At 42.1% G+C, this 15104-nt stretch overlaps 1 protein-coding gene and 1 non-coding gene across 17 annotated transcripts in view; both read right to left on the bottom strand.

Moving 5' to 3' along the window:
- The window catches only part of LOC105487901 (prominin 1), a 155304-nt gene that overhangs the window by 36600 nt on the left and 103600 nt on the right, over positions 1-15104 (bottom strand). For all 16 annotated transcript variants that reach the window (XM_011751549.3, XM_011751547.2, XM_071093833.1 and 13 more), the window contains 5 exons: positions 12557-12774; positions 10392-10466; positions 7427-7490; positions 3392-3551; positions 639-791 (listed from right to left, as the gene is read on the bottom strand). In XM_011751549.3, the coding sequence (XP_011749851.2) occupies positions 639-791; positions 3392-3551; positions 7427-7490; positions 10392-10466; positions 12557-12774 (670 nt within the window). The remainder of the gene's footprint in view (positions 1-638; positions 792-3391; positions 3552-7426; positions 7491-10391; positions 10467-12556; positions 12775-15104) is intronic.
- Positions 3116-3227, bottom strand: LOC112427744 (U6 spliceosomal RNA). Its single transcript, XR_003019475.2, has one exon. It is a non-coding gene; the product is annotated as a U6 spliceosomal RNA (small nuclear RNA).

Here is a 15104-nt window from a genome sequence, read left to right as displayed (position 1 = left end):
CAAACACACAAACTTGGAGGTGAATGTCTTCAAAGCAGGGACAGTCACTCCAGTCTTCTGCCACAGGAGTACCTCTCCCTGCTGCCTCACACCTGTTCTCATGCTTAATCTAGGCTACTTGTCTAAATCCTAAGGGTTCTGGCTTGGCAGCCTTAGTTCTAAATCAAGTTTCTAGAGTTTCAAGCTAGCAATACTGCTAACCAATACTGCTGTCCCACAAGAGATTGGCTCAGCCTCTGGTGAGTAAATGAATGAACGAATGAATGAATAAAAAGAAGGAACAATACAAATCAAGAAGGCAAGCCTGGCTGCTTTTAAAAGAGAGCCTGCCATATATAAATAGTGTTCTTAAGTTGGTCTATCAAAATGCAAGTAATTTAGTGTCTTTGTTGTTATTGTCGTTTTTTTTTTGTTTTGTTTTGTTTTGTTTTGTTTTGTTTTTTTAATGTTTATGCTTGACAAGAGTACCCAAATCAAGGAAGGTCTAATCATAGCAAGATCTCTCCTCCTCACGACCCGGGAGCTGGAACCCCGCGTACGTGGCCCAGAGGGCACTGGGTTTGTGTAACACCAGAGTCAGCACCCAGTCTCTCCCTTGCATTCCCACCCCCACGTGACAGAGAGGAGCAGGCACTCACACCATGAGGAAGACACCTCCCGTGTTGGAGACACAGCCTCGGGTGGTTGGGGTGGCATGCCTGTCATAGCCGCACACGCCACACAGTAAGCCCAGGTAGTAAAAAATCACGATGAGGGTCAGCAGAGAGCAGATGACCAGGCCACCCAGCCACCTGGAGAGGCAAGCACAGTGTTAGTAAACATGACACGGGCGATGCCACCCTAACACAAAAGTTGCTGGACTAAGGCTAGAGCCGATGAGTTATTCTTGGCTTCTAAAATCAGAGTCTTCTATCAATTCCTCAGAGGGCAATAATGTTGAACGAAAAGATCCCTTCCCACCCTTTGTCTTCCAATTCAACCAACGGAGAAAGTTTTATTTTGATCCTAGGTTTGCATTGTTCTTGGCAGTCATGGGATCACTGCTTCCTTGCTTTGCCTTGATTCCCACGGGTGTCACACAGGGTTCATAAGCACAGCGCACTGAGCTTCTCCAAGGCTATTGATGAAAACACCCTTAAGATTTTTATGTTCTTTTAAGGTTTCTGATGTTCTAAGTGCCTATTATAATAATGAAGGCATATGGCTAGATCGTGATTAGACTACAGATAAAGAAATACTGGATTCTTTTCCCCGGCCTTTTTCTAAAACATTTTGTGGTTGCAGAAATATTTGGGGCCGCTGTATTCTTTACTGAAACAGATTACGTGGCAGATGCATGGGGTATTTAGAATTTTATGAGCATCCTAAATCAAATGCCTGCAGAATACAAATCTCAATTTCATAATGGTCCTGCGAGACATTTTAGGATAATGGATCCTCAATTAGGCCTTACTGGCATTCCCGGAAGGTAGAACAACCTTTCCGGGCAGCAAGAGGCATTCAAGGGTAGTAATGCTTCCCAACATTTAAGACACTAAAAAACAAAGAATTTACTTCTGCTGGGTGTCTCTTGACAAAAGCCGCCACTGAAGCTTTTCATTCAATTAAGAGCAATCTCAGTAATTATAGTAATAGCCACAGGCAACCATTCTGGGGAGGTTTGTTCCAGACAGTGAGGGCACAAAATTAAATAAGTCACGGAGGCTGGCCTCAGAAAACTTTTAGAGTTAAAGGAGCATCTGCTCAGTTGATTTTCTTTTTAAGATAAGCTCATGGTGTCAGGGCAGGGGAAAAAGGAAGGGAGATGGATGGCAGTCAGGTAGACAGGTAATAGTGCTATTCTTTCTCATTTGTGAAGCTCTGATCTTTAATGAAATTATGAGTTCATTGAGAAAGGGTCTGCCTTCTGTTTTTTCTGAGACTTGCTGGGGTGGCCCAGTCCCACAAGGGAATCACGGCAGGTGCTTCCTGGAGCTTGTTGTTTGTGTGGCAGTGACAAAAAGCAGAGCCAGATGGAGCTTCAAAACCCACCTCCGCTGTATGCTAGCCGGCCTTAAGGAAGTCACTTCACTTCCCTGAGCCCATCTCCTTGTCTATAAAACAGGGTTATAAATGGAACACAGCCCAGGGAATTTTTGAGAGGATTAAAAGAAATGTCATGCAGAAAGTGCTTGGTGGGCACACTGAAACTGTCTCTTAAATGGTATCGATTGCTATACTTTTTAACATTTTTAAAAATTTTTCATTTATTTATTTTTGAGATGGAGTCTCGCTCTGTCGCCCAGGCTGGAGTGCAGTGGTGCGATCTCGGCTCACTGCAAGCTCCGCTGCCTCCTGGGTTCATGCCCTTCTCCTGCCTCAGCCTCCTGAGTAGCTGGGACTACAGGCGCCCACCACCATGCCCGACTGAATTTTTTTGTATTTTAGTAGATACAGGGTTTCACCGTGTTAGCCAGGATGGTCTCGATCTCCTGACCTCGTGATCCGCCCGTCTCGGCCTCCCAAAGTGCTGGGATTACAGGCGTGAGCCACCGCGCCCGGCCAATTGCTATAATTTTAATTACGTATCTTGTGGTCTTGTATAAGAAATAATCTACATGAGAATGAGTCTCCAGACTCTCCATGGGCTTGGGAGATATGAAGGGTGGCTGAGCTCTTCAGAGACAGAAGTGCATCTTACATAATAGATGATCCTCTAAATTTCTTGAGCCTCCAAGTCCTTCCCTCCCCAGGGCTCTGGCTGGGATGTCCACCACCCTCACCCCAGGCCAAACCCCACCACTCACATTTTCTAATGGGACAACCAGTGGGCACCACAGCCGCTCACCTAAGCTCTGGGAGCAATTCACTGGTTTCAAAGCACAGCTAAGAAAAGGATGCTCTTTCAGTAAGAACCAACCTCTGCATATTTATTTTATAAACCAATGTTTATATTGGTTTATAAAATAGAAAAGGATATTTCCCAGATGTCCTTCTTAATTACTTTTAAGCTTTAAAATCTCATTACATGCCTAGTTTGATAATTATAACTAGTATTCCAGAAACCACTAATGACATCAAAGTTGAAAATTATCAAATACTTGGCTCACGAAGGTCCAGTCTTCAACTTAAAAAAAAAAATGTGGACCGCTTTACAAATTTGCGTATCATCTGTACACAGGAGTCATGTGAACCTTCTCTGCATTGTTTCAATTTTAGTACATGTGCTGCCTGGACTAAGCGAGCACTTCAACTTTTTTAACGAACATAAACTGGGGTTAACATATATCAGGTCATGGCCTCCTTGTACAATTTGCTGTCATAAGATGATCCTGGTGCTAATGTCAGATTTTTTATCTTGTTCTCTACAAAGTTCACTCTCGTAGTTCACCAGCTCCAAGGAGACACTCACCAGTATGAATCATACTCTTCCAATGTAGGTAAATTTCTGTGGATGTAACTTTCAGTGTTATTAACATAAACAGAGAATTCTGAGAGTATATCCTGAATAGGAAGATGCTGAGTTACATTGTCGATATCCGAACCAATGGAATTCAAGACCCTTTTGATACCTGAAAACGAAGATACCTTTGTTATGCATTTGCAAACATGGAGGAAATAGAAACTTTGTTTTGGAACCAAACAGAAAAGCCTAAACCACCTTTAGTTTTTCCCACATTATGTATGTGTTTAAAATATGATAAGATTCTACAACAAGCATGAATATAGCCAAGACCATCGAAAAGCAATTACTTAACAAGAAAACAGCAAGCTGTGAGGACTGACTTTAATGAGATGGTGTTGAAGTCAAGCCAGTTTCTCTCTTCTACTTACTTTACTTAAAGTAGATCAAGTGATTAAAATGTATGGTGTGCAGACTATATGCCAGGCACTTTTATAAATAGTAACTCATTTATTTCACTGAGGTAGATATTCCCATTCCCCATTTTACTAACAGCGACCCAGAGGCTCACAGAGATTCAATTAATTGCCCATGGGTCTTTTAAAAGAAAGCTCTGGTAACGGGATTGAAACTTGGGTTTATCTGACTCTAAAGTCCTCATTACATGCTTTTGGGAAACTAATTAAATAATAACAATAATTTCTCCATCTAAGAAATAGTATTCAGGGCTGGGCACAGTGGCTCACACCTGTAGTCCCAGCACTTTGGGAGTCTAAGGTGGGAGGATCACCTGAGGTCAGAAGTTCGAGACCAACCTGACCAACATGGCAAAACCCCATCTCTACTAACAATACAAAAATTACCCAGTTGTGGTGGCACACGCCTGTAACTCGGGAGGCTGAGGCAGAAGAATCACTTGAACCTGGGAGGCAGAGGTTGCAGTGAGCCAAGATTGTGCCATTGCACTCCAGCCTGGGCGACAGAGCAAGAGTCGCTCTCAAAAAAAAAAAAAAAAAAAGAAAAGAAAGAAAGAAAGAAAAGAAAAGCCTTCAGGAATGGAGTAATTCTCAAGGCCCCATTTAAAAACCAAGCAAACAAACAAAAAACACAAGTGACTCTGGGTGATATTTTTGTTAAAATTTTACCTGACTGATACAAATTGAGACTTCTTAGGAAGTACGTCTGTGTCTTTTCTATTCAAAAACCAATAGTAGTCTCAGTGGCCAGTTTCCTTTGCTATCAGTCTTAATATCTCAGACAGGAGTTAAGTTCAAAGAAAACCAGTTTTCTGGAGAGTGTCAATCACCACAGGTCCTAAAATCGAACTCACCTGGGGTGCAGGATTTCACCTGAACCAGTGCTCACATGAGTTCTGAAGGTGGCTGTCTCCAAGTGATTCTTCACATGGACATACTAAGAACACACTAATCAGTTAAAAGTCCACTGATCCTGCAAGAGAGGTAAATCTCTTTGCAGCAGGAGAGACAAGATTAGCAGTTCTCAAAATATTATCCTGAGGCTCCCAGTGAACTTTAGGTAGAGAATAGAGATGGTAGCTTGGTTCAAAATGTAATCACATAAAAATGGCAGGAAACTTTTGTTTTCTTTTTGAGACAGGATCTCTCTGTATTGCCCAGGCTGGAGTGCAATGGCATGATCATGGCTCGATGCAGCCTCAACCTCCTGGGCTCAAGGATCCTCCCACCTCAGCCTCCCAAATAGCTGGGACTACAGGTGTGTACCACCGTGCTCAGCTAATTTTTTATGATTTTACTTTTTGTAGAGATGGGGAGATGGAATCTCACCATGTTGCCCAGGCTGGTCTTGAGCTCCTGGCCTCAAGTTATCCTCCTGCCTCAGCCTCCCAAAGTGCTGGGATTATAGCAGTGAGCCACCACACCCGGCCCTGGAAACTTTTTTAAAGTTTGTTTTTCACATAGCTATGACATCTAGAAATCAAAGACACAGAAGCAAGCAACAGAGTGTCAGGTGTTTGGATGTGACTCGTTAAGAAAGGACTGTTACTCCTTGGGGCTCATTGCTCGTGTGTGAAAACACCTGAGGATCCTTGGCCAAAAATGACTCAGTGGGTCTCTTGGTTACTTTTGAGATTTTGAGAGATGGGGAAGGCAGCCTTCCCGTCTTCTAGGAGCAGCTCCTAGGGCCTGTGCCTGCTTCTCAGCCTGGCTTGCCCTCACACAGGACATGGCTCCGTGACTTTGCTGCTCTGGTGACTCTCTACGTGACTGGTGCCCTCTCTTATCATATACCCTCTTCAAACCTCTCTCGATGTCCCCTTTTCCAGGCAGCCTCCCACTAGCCTCTCCTCAACTTGTTTCCCTGGCACCAACCTGGTCATGATGCCAGAGTGTGACAACAAGTTTGTGTACACAGGGCTGACTAAAGGACAAGAAGAACTCATGGCTTATGCATCTCACAGCCCAGTGCCTGGCAGAGCCTGGCACAGAGTTGGCACTAAATAATCTGTTCAGGTTGGGATGAGAGCTAAGGACATGAAACTAAACACCTGCTACCCAGGCTGACAGAGCGGCACTGACCCGGCTCTAGGAAAATGCTGGCTCGTGCTCAGGCAATGGCACCATGCGCCATGGGCCGCACTCAACGCACGCAGCACACTGTGCTGTGTCAGACTTACAAGGAAGGGCTGCACGTATGGGCAGGAGAGGTCCAGAGAGGGGAAACCAAAAAATTAAACACAGAGATTAGTGAGCAGGTGACTGTCGGACGTAGAGCATGCATCAGCCTTCAGAGGTTAGCACACAAAAGTCTGAACCCTGTCCTTAATATCTTAATATTTTAAAGTAGAATCTTATACTATACAAAAGGAAACCCACAAAACATCTAAAGTGTTATGTAGCAAGATAAAACACTTTTTTACTCAAACTCTTCACGGGTCAAAAAAACACTATTAGGGAAAAATAATCAAGTATCTCTAACATAACATTTTAAACCCACTTACTCAACAGATAAAAGCAGCACCAAATTGATTTTTCAAAGAAATAGAAGATAGCTTTACATAGCTTCAGAGATTTCTTTTCTTTTCTATTCTTTTTTTGTTTGTTTGTTTGTTTGTTTTTGAGAGAGTCGCGCAGGCTGGAGTGCAGTGGCTAGATCTCGGCTCACTGCTACCTCCACCTCCTGGGTTCAAGTGATTCTCCTGCCTCAGCCTCCTGAGCAGCTGAGGTTACAGGGGTACACCACGACACCTGGCTAATTTTTGTATTTTTAATAGAGATGGGGTTTCACCATGTTGGCCAGGCTTGTCTCAAACTCCTGACCTCAGGTGACCTACCCGCCTTAGCCTCCCAAAGTGCTGGGATTGCAGGCGTGAGCCACTGCACCCAGCCCAGAGATTTCTTCTTCAAGCAAATAACCCAGGTTTGTCTCTATCATTGCACAAAGAACTGCTACCACTGCATTCTCTCCCTCTGTACGTTCACCCCAAATCCCATAACCCAAATACAGCATGATTCAGTAATTTGAGTAGAATCCTCTCCACATTGATTCTGTCTCTCCAAAATTGTAAGCAACCTTAGGAGCCTAAAATACTATTGCCTCAGCGTCAGTGGACAGATTAAAATCTTCCTAATGACAAAATAAATCCTTTTATACAGTATTCCTTTTAAAAGTTGGATTTTAAGTTTGTCTAGAAAATATAATAATCTACAGTTTTTCTCTTCAGTGAAAATCAGAATGAGTTTCCCAACTGTGGCTGCTGTAAGGTCTCAAGGCACACACTCTAGGGACCTGGATTACACTGTGGCTCTCAACCATGTGGCAGCTGCCGGCCGGGCCGAATGATGTTTATCAATGTTCAACAACAGGTTTGTTCTTGTTTTTAAGTCACCGAATGAAGTGACACAGTTGTAAAGCTCTGATACTCATTTCGTTTTGACGGTTTTTAATGAGAAACTGTTTTTTTTTTTTTAAAGGAAAAGAACAATGCAATACTTGGCAACACGTTTCTCTGTACTGACCTTCCAAGCAGAGAGACACAAAATCACCTCAAACTGTGAATCTCACCTGCTACGACGGTCTTGGTTTGGCTTTGCACTCTGTCAGGTATGTCATTAAGGGATTGATAGCCCTGAAAAACATTTCAAAATAAATGGATGTACACGGTAAGTTGAAGACTAGTTGACTAGTCACTCATTTTGCAACTTAGTACGAGTAGAGAGGCAAAATAAAAATATAACATTCATCTTAAGGTGAAATGATCATTGTATGGTCATCAAGAGTCTAAAAAAATCCCCTTTAAAGAGCATCGTCTTTAAATTATATCAATCAAAGATCATGTTAGAAATTTTTCATATGGGGGTCCCCATAATTTTAAAATCAACGTATTTACACAGAGCCTAGGTACTATTATGGGCACATATATCTATACATACATATATATATATAGTATACATATATACTCCCAGTGGTTCTCAACTGGGAGAATTTTGTTCTCAACTGGGGTATGTTTGGCAAAGTCTGGAGACATTTTGGTTATCACAGTTGTGGGGTGCTGCTGGGATTGTGGGGGGAGAGGCCAAGGATGCTAATAAATACCCTACCATGCACAGGAGAGCCCCCACTGCTAAAAGCCATGCACGGTGTCAGCAGTGCTGAGGTTAAGAGACCCTGATCGGTACAATATCCCATGTGCAGACAGAAGGTGAATTTCTAAAAACAGAATCTTACTTTCTAATTAAAAATAAAATTAGAGATATAGTGTAACTGGAAAAAAAATTTATATATATATATATATATATATATCCCAAAGCATAGCTTACAGAGGATACAACTGTGGTGAGGATAGAACAAAAAGAAAAAACAACCGTGCCAAGTGATAGGGCTTTGGGGCTAAACCCCCATGACAGGGAAATATCATTATTTCCAAATAATTCAACTAAACGTCCAGCCTTTCCTCTGGAAGGGGTTTGGTGAGTGTTTCTTCACCGTCTGCTGGTGTACTTAGCTGTCTGCCCAGGGAAAAGTACAGCACTTTCAACCTTCATAAGATTTATGGTGCCAGCCAGTTTCCACCTTAGCCTAGCTACATCAGATGTTACAAAATGAATATCATGACCTCTGTTTCCTCCAAGGAGACTAAGCTAGTGAGCACGCCAGTGCTTGTGTTGGTTTCTGTGTGCCTGACTCTTTGACATTCATCTGTGTCTGGACTTGCAGATGCCATGGGGGATTTCACAGCTGGAAAGTGTCTTACAGATCTCCCGGTTCAATGCCTTCTTTAACAAATGAAGTAACACCAGAGTGCAAAGACCAAGAAATTTTGAATAACTTGTTTAAGGGCCACTTACTTTGTCAGTAAGTGTCTAGTAAACATATGTAGACAAGTGTTTAACCCACTTATACTGAAGGCTGCAAATATTTTTTGTGAAAAATCAGAACCTGGTGATGACATTTGGCAGTAGGATATAAATAACTCCCACGAGCTTAGCGTTCCAATAATGGAACACTAAGCATAAATGGGTTAATAGAGATCTGAGATGTTTTTACATCCATGCTAAACGACAGAGTCAAGAATAAAACTATCCTCTCATTTTTCCATAGGCCCAGGCACTCTACTGAACCATAATCTAAAAAGAAATACGTATTGCATATTCAGTATCTATTGGTTGAATAAACAGCAACATTTAGTAAGCTACTGGGGAAATCAGGGAATTCCAGACCAATGCTGTCCCTGCCTTTTTGGGGGTTTACAGTCCAGTGGTGGGAAGGGAGACATTAAAGAAATAATTACAGTTATGAGGAAATTAACAGAGAATATTTGCAATGCTGCAAGAATGTATTAAAAAGGGTTTGACCTAGTCAAGAAGCCCTGGAAAGGCCTGTTAAGAAGGTGATATATGGACTGGGCGTGATGGCTCATGCCTGTAATCCCAGCACTTTGGGAGGCCGAGGTGGGTAGATCACCTGAGGTCAGGAGTTCAAGACCAGCCTGGCCAACATGGTGAAACCCCGTCTCTACTAAAAATACAAAAATTAGCTGGGTGGGGTGGCACATGCCTGTAATCCCAGCTACTTGGGATGCTGAGGCATGAGAATTGCTTGAACCTGGGAGGCAGAGGTTGCAGTGAGCTGAGATCATGCCACTGCACTCCAACCTGGGCAACAGCACAAGACTCCATGTCAAAAGAAAAAAAGAAGGTGATATATGAAGCTTAAAAAACTAAGTAGTGGCCGGGTGCGGTGACTCATGCCTGTAATCCCAGCACTTTGGAAGGCTAAGGGGGAGGCAGATCACTTGAGGTCAGGAGTTCGAGGCCAACCTGTCCAACATGGTGAAACCTCGTCTCTACTAAAAATACAAAACTCAGGCAGGCATGGTGGCACACAGCTGTAATCCCAGCTACTCAAGAGGTTGAGGCAGGAGAATCGCTTGAACCTGGGAGGCACAGGTTGCGGTGAGCCCAGATCGCACCACTGTACTCCATCCTGGGCGACAGAGGGGGATTCCATCTCAAAAAAAAAAAAAAAAAAAAAATAGATAGATAGATAGATAGATAGATAGATAGATAGATAGATAGATAAAATAACTAAGTAGCAAGGCTACTAGGAGGGAGGAAAAGAAGAGAGTGCCAAGCAGAGGGAAGAGCGTGTGCAAATGCGTGAAGGTGGGAAAGAACAAAAGGAAAACCAGTATAGCTGACTCACTGGCAGAGGGGGACAGCATTCTGTATTAGAGTCAGTGTGGGGTTCAGCATTACACCCACAAAATTCTGAGGCCTAGGAAAGCAGAGGTCATGTTCTTCTTGATCTCTCATGGTCTTAGCATGCCACTTCACACATCACAGGTGCTTAACAAAAATCCTGGGAGCTGGAATGGTGAACACGATTGCCTGGAAGGTAATAGCTATCACCCTTCTTGGTAACCCTTCTCTGGAATTTCACTGTTCTGCTGTTTCCCACTTTCTTACGTACTAGTCCACCTTTTAAAATTATATAAAATCAGTGATTGTATTTTTTCCAAAAAACATACCTGTTGGACCAGGCCATCCAAATCTGTCCTAAGAACGTTATTAACTTTGTCAAGTTCTGCATCCACAGATGGAAGCTGAAAATTTATAAAACGAAATATAAGACGAGGTTGTTACCTTCAAAACGATTCCTCATGAAGAAAGAAGTCATTGTATATCCAAGTCCCAAAGCGTCTATACTATAGGGTACAATCTCAGTTTCTTTTGAACAATAGAGTTTTATTTGGGAAAAACACAGCTCAGACCCTCCTTGACAAGCACTAATTTTTTTGATGTCTGGAGGTATCTTGCTGTGATCAGCTAAAAAAATGAGGCAAAGAAATTGAACACAAATGTAATATATATGACTTCACAATTTCAAATACTAAACATTGTTCAATAGAATTGTAAACAACATTTTAAAAATCATATTTAAAAGCAGTGTAGTCAGTGGTTATATTAGTGAGTAATCTGGAATAGTTTTTCCACTTACAGCATTATACATGGATTTGAAGTGCTCTGGCTCTTACCAACACTGGGACAAACATCATATGCCTCTCACATGATGTCCAAGAACATAATATCACTACTGTGATATTTCCCTGGCAAATATGAGTAACTTTAATCCCAAGAAAACATCAAACAACCCTAAACTGAAGACCATTCTACAAAGTAAATGGCCTGTTCAAAAATGTCTGTGTCACAAAAGAAAAGACACACTTAGAAACTGTTCCAGATTAACAGGAATGAAAGAGACATGACAATAAATGACAATGTGTAATCCTGGCCTGGACCCGGGACTGGAAAAAGAGAAGATAGTTATAAAATGCATTTTTGGAAAGATCAACATTTGAATGGACACTGTGGATTAAATGGTAGTGTCGGGTCAATGTTATCCTAATTTTGATCATTATATAATGATTATGTAAAGTTATGAAGTACAATAAAATATTTAGGGGTAAAAAGGCATGATGATGTCTACAATATATCCCCAACTTACCTTTTGAGAAAAAAATGCATATTATTTTATGAATGTATATATTAAATGATATGAACAGACAGATAAACTGATAAAATATGATAAAGCAAATGGTGCAAAATGGTGACCCTTAAAGAATGTGGACAAAGGGTGTGTGAACAAGGATCCGTGCATTCATCTTGCAAGTTTTCCACGTTTGATACAACATTAAAAATAAAAAGTGCCCCCTAAAAAGGATCTATCTCAAACAACTCAGAGGCAACTAAGCTCTAAAAAACTGTTCAATCAAAAACAATTATAGTGATATCCAGACACAGATGTTGCAGGTGAAATGTTTGAAAAGCAATGGAATGAAATGTAAGAGTCAGAAAAAGTATATCCATACTAAAATGTTATTTTATATAAAATGTGAGGTGTCCGGGCATGGTGGCTCATACCTGTAATCCCAGCACTTTGGGAGGCTGAGGCAGACAGATCACTTGAGATCAGGAGTTTGAGACCAGCCTGGCCAACATAGTGTAACCCCATCTCTACTAAAAATACGAAAATTAGCCAGGCGTGGTGGCGGGTGCCTGTAATCTCAGCTACTCGGGAGGCCGAGGCAAGAGAATCACCTGAACCCGAGAGGTTGGAAGTTGCAGTGAGCTGAGATGGTGCCACTGCACTCCAGCCTGGGCAACACAGTGAGACTCCATCTCAAAAAAAAAAAAAAAAAGTGAGATGTGTATCTAACCAAATAAGTTAGACATCATTAATAGACGTGGCCATTTTACCTACATCTCAGAACTTTATACAATCCAAGTTGTTCCAAATTCTTTTTAAAAAATCTTTTCTTTGGGAAAATGGGAGATTTTTCTTCTATTTCAGCATATGCAGTTAATAGACTAAGCACATCATTTAAAATATTTTTTAACTCTTAAAGGTCTACATGAATATATTGTTTCCTTTTCTCCTTGTAAAGCTGAATTAATTCTGATGTGTTTCATTCAGTGGCAGAGAACTCCCACAAAGTGGTTCCCTTTTACTCCTTTGCTCCTGCTGTGGTCATTCCAATATGGCGATCAAATGACTCAAGAAGGGTGAGAGAGGCCAGGGGCTAACCGTTCTCCAAGTCAGGCCACCGTGCACTGGATAGGTCATCCTCGCTTAGCCCTGCCTGGCAGTCCCCAGCATGCAGCCCTTGACCATGGCAAACTCATGCCTGCTCACCTGCCTCAGTTCAGGGTTGCTATTCAGCTGGCTTAGAGACAATCTGATGCTGTTGCAGGTTTCACTTGATGGACGCACTGAGCACAGAGGGTCATTGAGAGATGCCCGCAGGCTAGTTTTCACGCTGGTCAGACTGCTGCTAAGCTGTGTACTTTGTTGGTGCAAGCTCTTCAAGGTGCTGTTCATGTTCTCCAACGCCTCTTTGGTCTCTTTGATTGCTGTAGAAACACAGCCCACTTCAGAACAGACATGCCAAGTCCTTCCTCATCTACAAAAGTGTGTCTAAACGGACGTGGGATGGACTGGTAAATGACTTTAGATGGCAGTGAGAGGGACACAGTGCAAAGGGCAGCCTGAGGGGAATACAGGAGCATCGCTAGGCTGCTCTAACAGCTGCTCCAACCAGCTCTGCTCTCCCGCTTAGGGTCTCTTTCCAACAAGAAGCAGGGGGGCAAGCACCAACCCAGGAGCGTGATGGGGACACCTCGATGTGGCATTAACTGGCCAGCAGTGGTCAGCAGAGTCGTCACCACCCAGCCTCGAAGAGGTCAGTCCAAACAAGTCAATCCTAGCAGTTTAAATGCACATCAAAATGGATTACATCAAGACATATTTTAGCTCTAATTATTCTAAGAGTTGGAATCAAAACTAGCACAGTAGTTAAGAGCACGGTTTTAGATTGAGGCCAGTCTAGGCATGGATCTCAGCTTTGCTATGTGCTGTGTGACTGAAAATAGACTCCTGAACCACTCTGAGCCAATTTCCTCGTCTTCAAGTACAGAAACACCACCACGTTCATCATGCAACAGGGGGGTTAGATCAGTCAGATGAAAATGCCTCAAAGGCAGTGGTCTATCTGTTTAATTTCGGAAGCCCCACCCCCTAGGACACATTCTTATACAGAGAGTACCCAACTCACAATAGTTCAATTTATGATTTCTCAATTTTGTGACAGTGGAAAGCTGTATGCATTCAGTTAAAATCGTACTTCGAATTTTGAATTTTGAACTTTCCCAGGCTAGTGATATGTGGTAGGATACTCTCTTGCAGCAGCGAACCACAGCTGCCAGTCAGCCATGCAATCAAGAGGGCAAACAATGTATATTCTACAGTGTATTAAAAGCATTTTCAACTTACAATATTTTCTCTTCACCATGGGTTTATTGGGATGTGACCCCCATCATGTATGTGGAGGGGCATCTGTACTAGGAAATCCAGAATAATTGTTTGCTATCATGATTTATCTGGATGGTGGAGATACCTATACATGACTAGGAAGGTAGGGAATTACAACTTTTTTCTATAGTGGCTTAAAGCCACAGCAGTACAAGATGTGAAATTTAAATTAGAGGGCATTGCTCTTCTTCTAAGCAAATAAATCTTCTTGGTCAGGTCTTTGCTCTGTGGCTCACGGAACAGATGGTTGAGGATCAAGCTGCAATTGGGTGTTTCAAGGAAAAGTATGAATGCCCTTAAAAACTGGCTTCCACATCCTTTCCTGGCAGCCACATAACAGATAATACTTGAGTGTTAAACACACACACACACACACACACACATTTTAAAAATGTTTTCATGTTGAGTCTAGCCAAAAGTAACCCGAGGTTGCATTCCAGTTCTGCTTCTATCCTGCTACAGCACATCTGGCAAACTCTCACTTCTCAGGACCTCAGTCTCATCTATAAATTAGGGAGTGGGTTGGGTCACCTCCTGGTTACTAGAAGAATCTGATTCCAGGCTGTGCCCTAATAGCTTGTGGGGCTGAGCTCTTAGGAGATGGTCTCCCCCATGCTAACTAGGTCTGGTTAGATACTGCAACCTAGTACCCAGAGACCTGGGGAGGCTTCCAGAATTGAACTGTATTTTCCTTGGTCTCAAATTTCTATCACTTTACCTGAATAGAAAATCTTAAACTCTGCTTCAAATAGTATTTTCTCTTGAATTTCAGTCTAATCATAGCTTAACAATATTTAAGATTATAATAATATTTAGGACTATCAAAGAGCACCCTGGGTATCAGTTTTTCATCTCTCCCACCTATCATCCAGTATTGTCGGTGAAGCATAAAGCCTGGTATCTGGCTCATAATAGAAGCTCAATAAAAATTAACCACAGCAAAACAAAAAAGAACTCAGCTGCAACCCGAAATACACAGAAGTACCCCAGAAATACACAGAAATACACCAAAATACACCAGAAATACATAGAAGAACACAAAAGAGCAGGCTAAAACACACTTCACATTTTAATGTTCCGTGGTTTACTCCTCACAGTCCTTTTCACTTTGACTTCAAGGTAAATTATCTTAAGGCAAGAACCACCACCACCACCACCACCACCACCACCAACAACAACAACAACAACGGAGAATGACAGGTGACAAAATAAAAGCATGGCCCAGGAAATGTGTATTAAGCACTGTTCATAGCCATTCTAGGCTATGGATAATACTCTGTCATGTCACAGGGAGGACTCAGAAGTGATAAATACATGTTTTCCAAAAGCTTCAAAGTGTTTTATGTCTATAAACTATTAACTGGGTTGTAAC

This window comes from Macaca nemestrina, chromosome 3 (genome assembly GCF_043159975.1).
Source record: "Macaca nemestrina isolate mMacNem1 chromosome 3, mMacNem.hap1, whole genome shotgun sequence".
Lineage (NCBI taxonomy): Eukaryota > Metazoa > Chordata > Mammalia > Primates > Cercopithecidae > Macaca > Macaca nemestrina.
This window is presented reverse-complemented; position numbering and strand designations above follow the sequence as displayed.